This window comes from Lycorma delicatula, chromosome 1, assembly GCF_047948215.1.
Source record: "Lycorma delicatula isolate Av1 chromosome 1, ASM4794821v1, whole genome shotgun sequence".
NCBI classification, from domain to species: domain Eukaryota; kingdom Metazoa; phylum Arthropoda; class Insecta; order Hemiptera; family Fulgoridae; genus Lycorma; species Lycorma delicatula.
In genome coordinates this window covers 327,587,917-327,600,149 of record NC_134455.1, presented here as the reverse complement: position 1 = coordinate 327,600,149, position 12,233 = coordinate 327,587,917, and the positions used below count along the sequence as shown (strand labels likewise).

General features: G+C 36.0%; 1 protein-coding gene across 6 annotated transcripts in view; it reads right to left on the bottom strand.

The window, feature by feature from the left end:
* Nucleotides 1-12,233, bottom strand: part of LOC142334236 (uncharacterized) — a 74,793-nt gene that overhangs the window by 19,187 nt on the left and 43,373 nt on the right. For all 6 annotated transcript variants that reach the window (XR_012758806.1, XR_012758805.1, XR_012758807.1 and 3 more), the window contains exon 6: nt 5,452-5,645. Coding sequence is in view for 2 of the 6 variants with exons in the window: in XM_075382097.1 (XP_075238212.1) it covers nt 5,474-5,645 (172 nt within the window). In the remaining 4 variants the exon portion in view is untranslated. The remainder of the gene's footprint in view (nt 1-5,451; nt 5,646-12,233) is intronic.

The window sequence follows — 12,233 nt, the reverse complement described above, 5'->3', positions numbered from 1 at the left end:
ACAGGTTTGGAGTTTTATGACTAATTCATCACAGCCTTGGACAAGAATACAGTGTCCATCGGAACCATCAACTTCTACAGCTTCAAGTAAAATGTACTGTTGCAATCCATTTGAAAAGTTAAGTCATAATCCCTGTAAGAAAAACCTGAGAAGTTTAAGCAAGAACTTTGTGCAAACATTTACTTTTCAACAAGGTTAAAAAATTTGTGATAGTCGCTGCAAACAGAAACATCTGTTAAAAATAATGCTAAAGAATCTAATTCTGATGAAGAATTTCAACAATTAGATCCTTTCTAAACAAAAGTTTGTCTGTTTTAAATGAATCACCTATTCAGAAAAAATGACTATGAGAGAAAATACCTCAGGAAAAGCTTAAGAAAGCAGCAGTAGTGTTCAAAAGCAAAATACTGAACATGGATTCAGATTCTAAACAAGATGTCTCTCTCCTCTCTCCTCTGACCGTGAAATTATCAACCAATTGAAGGAAAAATTTAATATTACAGATGATAAGAGCATCAGGATGGAAATATTGACAATGCTTCCTAAAAGCTGGACTTTAAAAGATATTCAAGATGAATTTGCAGTATCAGAATTCATTGCAAGGAAAGCTAAAAGCCTGGTTAAAGAAAAAGTGTCATGTCATGTCCTGATCCTAAACCTGGTATAACCTTAGATTTTGAAACAGCAAAAAAGTAACTGATCTGTATGAGAGTGAGGAAATAAGTAGAATGACGCCCAAAAAAAAAAATTATTTCTCTTAAAGTAAATGGAAGATGAGAGCATGTTCAGAAAGAATTAATTCTGTGTAATCTCCGTGAAGCTTTTGCAGTGTTTAAACAGAGGTATCCATTGCTGAAAATAGGATTTTCTAAGTTTTGTGAACTCAAGCCTAAGTACTGTGTTCTTACAGGTGCAAGAGTAAACCACACAGTGTTTGTGTATGTACAATGCACCAAAACGCAAAACTTATGGTTATGTATTGTAGAATGAAAGAACTGATAGAAGGTGATAGATCAATTAAGTCTATACAGATATTATGACGTATGTAGTGTGTGCTAATCCAACTGAAGCTTGCTACTTTGGAAACTGCAAAAATTGTACTGGATTTGAACAAGTCAAGGAAAGAATTGAGGAAGCTTTCGAGCTCAACTACATTGAAAACATCACCTACAAAAAGTGGATAGAAGTTGAAAAAAGAAAAACTCTTGAGACATTAGTCAAATCTAAAAAATATAGTCAAAATAGTAGAATTCATCAGCATACTTTTTTAAAAACTTCTAAACTTCTTCAGCACTCATTTCTTGCTAGTCAACAGTCCATTTACCTCACCCATCTGAACCAATCTCTGAAAGAAGGTGAATATCTTGTAATCTGCAACTTCACTGAGAACTATTCTTCATTCTCCAAGATGAAGCCCAAGGTTTACACTGGAATAATGCACAGGCAACAGTTTACCCCTTCACAATCTATTTCCAAGATACAACAACAAAAACACTGCTGCATACATCTATTGTCACAATTTCTGACTGTCTCACACAACACAATAGGAGTGCACCCTTTTCAAAAATATTTAATTGGTTTCACACAGGTCTCATTTTATCACAAAACCAAGCCTGATTGCTCTATTACTATAGTGATGGTGCTGCATGTCAGTACAAAAACAGACTCAATTTTCTCAACCTGTGTTACCACGAATCAGACTTTTTTTGCCAAATCTATGGCAAAAGTGCATGTAATGGTGTGAGAGGGACTGTTAAAAGACTTGCAGCTACAGCAAGTCTTCAAATGTCATACAATGACCAGATCATGACTCCACAACAGTTGTATGACTGGGCAAATGGACACATTGAGTCGATACATTTCCATTACAGTACAATTGAACAGCATAAAGGAGAAGGTTTTGAAGAGCAGGACAATCACAGCAACAACTATACCAGCTACTCAGAAACTCCTCCACTCTTTTGTTCCACTGATAAGTATCAGGTGCAAGTGAAGGTTCATTTTCTAACTTAACAGTAGCAAGCACAACAAATATTGAGGGTGAACTTGAATTCACAGAAATGGTTGGATTCTTGGTCTGCAGATATGATGGACACTGGTGGTTGGCGTGTGTTCTAGACACAAAGAGGAAAATCAAACAGTGAAGATGAAGTTCTTACATCCACATGGACCTTCACCTTCCTTCCACTACCCAGACTTTGAGGATGTTCTTAATGTACATAGGAGTGATGTTACTTCAAAAGTAGATTCCAGGGTAAATCCAACAGGAAAACTTTATAATCTCTCAAAGCAAGAAGCGAACAATGCTAACCAGAAGTTACAAACAATATAAGTGTACACTGTGTAATTCCTCTATAAATATCTTTGAAAGCTATGCGAATTGCAGTTAAGAGGTGAGTATGTACAAGTTCATTATTGTGTTTCACCATGATCACATTGCAATGCCATTATGAAATGTTTACCACATGTACAACACATTAGGAAGCAAAAATTTATTTTTCAAATTTAAAAACATACTGTTGGATATATTCAAGGTCAAGTAACTTTTTTGGTTACCATGAAGTATTAATTCACAAAATCTTGCCAAAAGGTACATCACATGACATGAAAGCCCATTCCAAGACCTTTAAGAAGACACCAAATTGAGCTTTCTAGCTCTTATAGGAGCTAAGAAAATTAATTTTTTATATTACCTGAACGTTGCTTTTTGCAATTTTTTCACTTTTTTATGGGGCCTACACTAAAACCTGAGCGACGAAAATGAAATTGGTGAAATCCTTTGTTGAAATTGGTGATGGTCAACTTGTGAGGCTTGTTGATTTGACATTGAATGACCCATAACACAGTTACTCAGGTAAGAATTACAATGAGATATAAATCCTATAACATCTCGGTGAGCAGCATGATGAGAATAACAAAATGCCTACACTTACAGGATTAAGTTATTAAAAGGTAATTTTAAACATCCAGTTTCCACATACTACTAAAAAAAAAATTGTCTAGGTTCAGTTTCATTGCATGCTACTAAGTTTATTGGTAGGTAATAACTGTAGAACTCTTAACTCCACTATGGTTTAACTTATAAATTATAACCAAGCAATAATAAAACATCTTTGCAGAAGTCAGAATTTCTCTATTGACTTCAATTTTAAATAGCTGCTTTTTTTTATTTATCAGCAAATCCATGCATAAACCCCACATTCTAAGTATTAGGGGATTTATATTAGAGCTAATATTTTAAGTAAATAAATTTAGTTTATTTATTGCAACCAAGTTGATAAATCAAATGGCAGAGTTAGATTAACATTAACCATCATTATTGTCACTGTTAAGCTAATTGAAAAGAATATGATTTTATGATTTTTTACTTATTTTTTTCGAAAGGAAAACATTTCATTGAATCCTGTTTATCTTTTTATTTCTGCACAGTGACACAAGATGTAGAAAAGTACATTAAACAAGAAACTACCACACAAGGCTAGTTTTTTGGCTATCTTATTCAAGTGTGTAAGACTATATTATTTGTAAGATAGTTTTACAAATCTATCTTATCTTATCATAAAGACTATCTTATTTGTCTGTGTAAGATTCAGTGCTGTAGCTAGTTTTTTATCTATTTTTCGTAATATTTTTTATAAACCAAGTGTGTGTGTGTGTGTGTGTGTGTGTGTGTGTGTGTGTGTGTGTGTGTTACAGTAGGATATATTTTTGAAATGTCAGTTATCATATGTTCTTAGCTGTTATGAATTTACAATACCTCATAGTTGCATCAATCATCTAAACAGTCTCTGGATGGTCTGTGGTGAGGGCAATATTAAAGTTTCAGAAAAGAAATTTGACTTCACTGATATGATAACCATATGATTGGAATTTTGGATATAAATTAGGTAAATAGTTTAAGTCTTGTGTTCCTCATATTTTGCTAAGCTTCATGAGTAACAATGTTAACTGATTGGATCTCATTATATGTCATCTGTAATTCCAATGATTTGGATTTGAAGAGAGCTAAAAGATCACTCTGAGACTGTTATAATTTTATAACAAAAATATCTGGCATAACAGTTCGTTAAATCTAGGCATAATCTTAAACACCCTGATATTCCCTCTGCTACAAGCCAGTGTCAGATGGTATAGAGCTTTCAGTTCAATTACTGCTAGAAACATGGAACTAAGATGAGGATATTGATGTTACTAATGTTGAAGCCAGCATGTGAAGACTTACCACACAATGAAGAAAGGAGAGATTGACATTTTCTGAAAAAATACACATACTGAACTCTAATTTAATTAATTAGTCAGAATTAAATGATCACATTCATGAACTAAATTTATCAAAAATTAAGTTCATTAAAATAATTTATCATTCAACTTTGACACCAAGATTGAAAGGATAGAATATTTTATAACAGAATACAAAAATAAGCATCTTCATGACAGGCAATCTGAATTTGAACATTTATTCTCTACATATGAGAACTTTGTCTATTGTGATTTAGACTCTTTAGTGAAAGCTTTATAAGATATATGCACCCTGTAAAATCATGTCCTATTAAAAACACTTCAAAGCTTAGTTTAAACACAGTCCTATTTCAAACTTGAAAAAATAACCTCATTCCCTAAGCTTATGCTGCTCACATGGAGGAATCAAATGAATCTTTTACATAGGGTAGGATTCAATATGAGAGATATTCATGGCATGTTTATGAGGATGTGACAGAGACTGTGTTTTACTTGAATTGCAAATTGGTTACATTAAATTTTGTGCCTTCTTTAGGAGTGAGACAGGAGGAATACATAAAAAAAAACCACTGCCTAAAGAGAGATATATTACTCTCATAATCATATCAGGCAACAATAGCACATGAAAAAATTTAAGCATTAAGCAAATCTGCTAAAAAATCTTAAAATAATTATTCGCAATAGTGTAGAATTACAGTTTCTGAAAAGTAAGTTCACAGACATAGATCGGTATACAATGCATGTAATATTCTGTAAAATTTCATACCTTTTGTTGCAATAATGTTAATTACTAAAAAAAGGCTATGATTGAAAAAAAAACTGTGAAAATATTTGAAATTAGTGTAAAATTTAGTATAAGAATCAGTTATTCATGTTCATTTAACAAACAAGAAATTAAAATTTCTTACTGTGTTAATAATAGATTGAGTGTTTTAATTGTATAATGTTTGGTTAAATTCCACTTAAAGGCAACAGACAACCTTTAGACAACTGGTTTACAGTCCAGCATTACAAATTATAAAGCCTACATTTCCACTATAAGGTAAAAAAAAATCCATAACATATTTTTCTTTATTTGTTCAATTTTCCCCCAAGCCATCAGATTAGACATACTACAAAGTATATAAAGGGGAAACAATCTATTTCTCCTTTATTTATTATAACATTATTAGACAAGAATTAAAATCAATAACATATAAAAAAACTCATTACCAGATATTAGGGAAGTATTTCATTACATTTTTCCACAAATATGAGAAGACAAATCAAGTTCAGTACAGAAATTTTTGCCACAATCTACACAACTATAAAGTCTTTCTTTAAGATGCAAACGTCTATGGTGCTGAATTATATCTTTCGCAAAAAATTTTGAGCAAATTCCACACTTCATTTTAATTTCTGAAACTCTGTAAAAAATCAATAAAAAAATTAAGAAAAGTAAAATAAACCTCTTTCTCAATTTAAATTGATTTGGAAGATAAAGAGCCTCAGTCTTTCATTTTTTAATTTAAGTAATTAGTTTATTCTACTAGCTTTTTGTACAATATGAAAATATATCTACAATAAACTCATACACTTTACACATTCATTTAAAAAGTCCTAATTACCATTTCCACTTAAAAAATTCCAAACTTTTTCCAATCATGTTTTATGAAACTCAACTGTCACTTACATGTACATTTTTTACCAATTTTAAACTGTTATAATAATAAATAAAAATGATTTTATCAGTTAAGAAATCAGTATTATTATTATTAGATAACATGTTCATTATTAAAGCTTATAAAAGTAGAGAGTAAAAAGTTAGATAGTTTGAATAAATAGCTTTAATCCATTGTTAATGTGCTAAAAATACTTAAATTACAATGATACATATGTTTAAAAAATTATAAAATGCAAGGATAATTCCTTGAAAACTTTATTTAATATGAATGGATGAAAAAACTTCCAACATTAACATTAACTTTACCACATAGTCACAATTTACAACACATTTCTCCCAATGGTGAACCAATTTTCTCATTCCATCAATGAAGAATGCTTATAGTCTTTCCTTGATCTTGATCGCCTACTCACTGCTTCCAGCAGTTCATTATCCATTGTGAAATGAATACAGTTAAAATCCCTCTTTAATTGTAGAAAGAAGTGAAAATCACAGGGCACCAAATTTGGTTAGTATGGAGGGTATGGAATACGTTCAAATTTCAACTTCAGAAGAACTTGGCAGTAGCATGTGATGTGTGTGGCCAAGCATTATCGAAATAATAACTTCCATGATTTGTTGAATACAACTTCTAAGGAATTGTAACATCTCTATATACGTATGCATAGAATTTAAAATTGATCCAGCTTCCAGGTATTCAGTCCATACACATGTTTGGAATTCCATAACACTATCAAAAAAATTTTTTTGTAGAGGGTTGTGTTCTTATTTTTCTTTAACATGACAAACTATAGTGCCAGTATTCCATGCTCTGCTGATTTTCTTCTGGGTCATAATGATACACCAAAGTTTTGTCTCTCATCAAAGTATCAAAATGAAAATCATATTTCTCATCAACATGTTTCAGAAGCTGTTCACATTCCTTTCATTGTTTGTTCTTGTCCGTGAGTGTGCATGGCACACCACAAACAGATTTTACAGTAGCCCAGATGTAAAATAATGTGACCTACTCATTCTTTCAATATGCCTAACTGGGTAAAGATGTGTTGTATAATGTTGTATGGTCATTTTGAATTGATTTATCCATCTTTCTTAAACTGGTCAACTACTGGGAGGTTCAATATTCACTTTACCAACTTTTGATGCACAAAATTGTATTGCCTATCTACTCACAGTTCTTCAATCAACAGTTTCATCTGTAAATTAATAAAATGTGTTTAATGAATGATAATGAATATCTCTTGCACTTATTTTTCTGTTGTTAAAGATTCAATTACTGAATGTGGTTTTTTGCATTGGACAAGCAGGCATACTTGATTCCAAAATTATGGTGACCGACAAAAAATGAGAGGACTGGGTCAATCAGTTTTGGAATGTTAACAGTAGGACCATTAAACTACAAGATGGCAGAATCTCTCGCTTTGTACAAGATTCTGCTCTTCTGTTACGTTTCAGCCGTCTCTTATAAGTAAAACTATCAATAAACAACTAAAAGCAATAAACAATTAAAGAATCATAAAACTAGCACAGAAAACCAGAAAGTTCTGCTATGACATCCCCCTTGTGACAATTCTAACTGCCACCACCCCCCATTCCAAGCCCCGATGGGCTGTAACAGAGGTCATCTTTAGACCCTCTAGACCAATTAATTAGTAATTAGCCAGGTGTCAGTTGGGATGCCACCGATGCAAATGCCTCAGTAGACATTTATATCAGTGATTTTAAACTCAGCCTTCACCTTCATTATAGACCTCTTCTGGACATCTTGACTATCCTACATCGTTGCCCTTTGAACTAGCTATCCGAGTTCATGGAAGCATGAACCCCGCGCCTAGTTCTATAGTTTAAAAAATCTACTAGTAGTTGTTGTAAATGTCTTATAACATACAAGTCTGTTTGGTAAATATAATGCATACCACCAGCAATGTTGATCGCAATAATGGAATTTAGTCCTAGTTCTATTAATGTTCTTAACTTGCTCAAGTTTAAGCCTTCAATTTATTTAACTACAAACTCCAGTCTGGTCTACCAGGGAAAGGAGGAAAAACCTCCTACTCCCACTCAACTCCATCGCAGAGTCTGCATGACATTTACTTTACCACATAAAACTACCATTGTCAAGATGCTGCTACACCTCACAACTGCATGGACAACCATGCCCTCAACAGTGAAGTCACCATACTGCCGACAGTGATATTACTACTCTTCTATATTCTACCCTTGTCAAGACAGTGCTACACTCTTGGCTGCATGGACTACTATATCCTTGACAGTATAGTCACCGTCCTGCTGACAGCTATTCTGTTAATTAATCCCCAATATGTTTCTGATAATCAAGGCACAATGTCAATGTGCCTACCTCTGGCCAATCAACTGTCCAGGCGACACCTTACCTTAGCCACCTGGGGTGGCTAAGGTAAGGTGATCTGCTCAGTGTGAGATATTTTAGGAAGATAGCCACTGTTAACCATTCTCTGGAGGTCTTCCAATTGACCCGCAGGTCCAGAAAGGAATTTACTCTCTCGAGTTTCCTAACAACTCGATATGTTCAGCCTTGTACTGGGGAAAAGAATAAAGGTCATGGTCCACAGTATCTTCAACTCTTCAGTTCGGGCAGAGGCCCGAATCAACCAATCTAAACCTAGTCAAACTTGTCCTAAAGGCACCACGTCCTGAAAGAAATTGTGTAATGTTCCGATTGGGGAGACCCACCTAATCACTTACATCCGGGAATATACCATGCAGATAATGACCTGTAGAAGATTCATTCCACCTAACTTGCCAAGATTCAAAACTTTGGTCTTCAATCTAACGCATATGCTATGAAGTAAGAAGGCCTTCCTTTTTAGAAATATAACACTTGCTACGTTCCGTACCTACAATATCTATTGGCTGTGCCAGCAATTACAGAGACTGCCTCTCGCAAGACATTTCTGTAGTCCCTGACAATCGCAAGATTGTCAGGGACAACAAGAGAAGACGTTGGGCTTGTAATAGAATATCCCTATATTTCTGAAATTGCATATGATGAGCCCAGACAGGCGTAGTGTACAACATTATGGCCTCAGACACCTCTGTAAAAAATTCGCATGGTATGTAAATTCAACTCCCAATCTGGATGGACTATTCTTTGAACACCAAAGAAAGCATCAATAGTCTTCCTTGTGACAAACTGAAGGTGCTCCTTGAATTGAAGACTCTCATCGAGGACTACACCCAGATGTTTTTGAGCAGTGACATACCTAATGGGTAAACTCATAGGTGACGAGTTTCAGCTAAGCGGCCTTTCAAAAACATCATCATGGTCCTTTCTGACTAAAGACCATCTTATGCTAAAGACTCCGCGACCTGAGAACTTTGCATGCCTGAGTTGCTCTGCACTCTATCTTCTGCAAGTTTCCCTCAACCAGCAGCAACCCATCATCGGCATAAGCAATGATGCGGCTCCCACTGGGGAACCTCAACAACATCAGAGTCAAATTCAACAATCTACATAAGCGGACCTAAAACACTGCCCCTGCAGTGTTTTACTTTTTCCTACACAAGCCTTGACAGGGCCTTTCCTACTTCCAAGCCATCGTCATGAAGGGCAACAGCCCTGCTGCTGAAATAAGCCGAGAAAGTCTTTATCTCATTTTGCAAGCAATCACGCCACTGCAATTGAAATAATGCAGAGGACAACCACAAATTGTTGAAGGACCTGGATATATCCAAAAAGATACCAATAACATATTTACATTCACTAGTTGAAGCTACATCCATCACCTTGAGAGTAGTGTTCTCTGTGCCCTTGCCAGGGCAGAAAACCATATTGGTCATCCATTAGCAAATTATTAGAAGTTACTCTATTATATATGCAGAGGTATAAAATCTTCTCAAAGACCTTACCTATTACAGGTAAGAGCATCAAAGGCTGATAAGAAGAGCTTACGGTTGGATCCTTGTTGCCACCTTTGAAAAGTAACTTTAACAAATCATGTTTCCAACAAACTGGAAAATATCCAGCAAAAAGGATTCTATTAAAAACCCTAGTAACAGGATCAAGAATTATAGGCAATGTGCAAACAAGGAGCTCCACCATGATACAATCTTATCCGGGGGCTTTATTTCTAACTAGATTGCAGATTACCTGCCAGACTTCCGGCTCAGTAATCTCTGAAGACTGAATCTCAGAGTCAAAACCTGCAACTTCCCTTTGGACATGATACAAAGTTTCACCAACCTCAGTATCATCAGGAAGTAGAATGTTCATCAGAAGACTGGAACACAATCCTTATCTATTACAACACTGTCCTGGGTTGAGAGAGCTGACAGAAGTCTTTTTTTTATGTCCAAGAACTCTGATAACAACACCCCATTGGTCCTTACTTCCCTGCTCTTGTACAAAAGAGCGCCAGGAATCTCATTTAGAAGACCTAATCTTATAAAAGTACTCGGTCCTTACTCGACGATAGTCTACAAGCAGAGCTGCATGCCAATCAGGATCACCCTCACATTGTGCGGCTCTCCTGAGCCAACCCAGTCTCCTTTATTGCAGTCAAGACCTGAGTCCACCAATCAGCCACTCTCTCTTGACCTGTACCTTGGGGAATAGATTGATTGGCAACTTAATAACCGCTGAAGATAGACCATCTGCCAGGTCCTCTAATGGGAGCTCGTCCAAGCTTTAAGCAAATACCGAAGCCTGACCGTAAGAAGATTAGAAAATCTAGGCCAATCTGATTTTCTGTACAGGAAGCGTCCCTGCTGAACAGGAATGTACCTCCTATCTATATTGCACAGCCCGCCTACTAAGTCAAAAACTATTAGCCGATGATCACTTGCACAATCATCAACTACAAACCAGTTCTGAATCCTTCCAGGGATATCCTTGCCAATGGTAAGATTGATGTTGGTACCACGGAAGGCCCTCTGTCCATTAAACGGGCGGGCGTAGATAGCCAACTCACTTGCAACATTAAAAACATTAAAGTATGCTGCATGATGAAACCTTCGACCAATTCAACATCTTCATCTGTGATCCCACTGTGCCAAAGAGTCGATTTGGTACTTGCATCGACACTATCAGAATCAGACAACCTTGTACCAACCAAAGCATTCTATCCCATTTTTCCAAATGCTGTTCAGTGAGATCACTGTACTGAAATTACAAACTAACAACTACCAGGTCCAAGCCATTTACAGCATGCTTGACAACATGATGTGCTTCAGAGGCTTGCTGTATGAAAACGCTGTCTAAAGACTTCCTACACAATCATGGACTTAATGTCTTATCCAACAAAAAACTTTTTCCACTCTTGGTCATGTATGGGTTGCAGTAGAAGTATGATATCAAGACTCTGCTGTTCGACAACATAACCTCGCTCAACTTGGACAACATAGGCACCCTGGGCATTCAGTTGACCGAATCTAACCATCCAGTGAGTTGAAATACATCTCAGCTACTCTCAAGTAACAACTGCACTTCTTACTTTTGAGACGGAGTGCCTATGGTTCTATGGTTACAGTTGACACAAGAGAGAGTCTCTTTCTTCTGTGGACAGTTGTCACACTTGTGGCTTTCCTTGCCACAGTGCATGCAGACCAACATATATTTACAAAACCTGGCCCTGTGGCTGAAACAGCAGCATTTAAAATATCACTGCACATCAAGGTATTCCTTGACACAGCAGGACTAAAAATCCAAGAACAATCTACCCTCTGACATAAATGTCTTGTGGAGACCAGCACCTATTTAGAATACTCTGTGATACCGTTGAGCATCACACTTCCCTGTTTTGAAGACCAGTCTACATTCCTTGTTGAACGTAGACTCATCTAAGTTAGTGTTCTGTTCTCTGATGAGAGACAGCGCATCTGCATCAGACAGGCTCCGATCAATGTCATATACTATCATACGGGACCTACGCTTACATTTCAGATCAACTATCATCTTGAGCTCCTTTACAGCAGGAGAGTCCGTGATGACTCGGACTATCTCTTGTTTTCAGTGACAACTATCATCAGCCCTTTGCTACTTTCCTTAATACCTTTTATCTTCAGGTTCTTCCAGTTGTCACAAAGGGCAACCTGAAAATCCCAGTTCAATTCTTTGTTTCTCTTGGTGGAGTCCTCCACCTTGTTCATAAATACAATCTTGGGCTTTTTAGCTGGGCTTCTTTCCTACTCTTCAGTACTTCACCATAGCACCTGGGCTATGCTGGGGCCAGGACCAGTTTTGAATGACTTTCACCTTCTTGGGCTGGAAGGCCAATTTTTCAAACCCTTCCACCAAAGCAGACAAAATCTCTTTGAACTACTGGAGATGTGGGATCAATTTCGCTCTCACCTT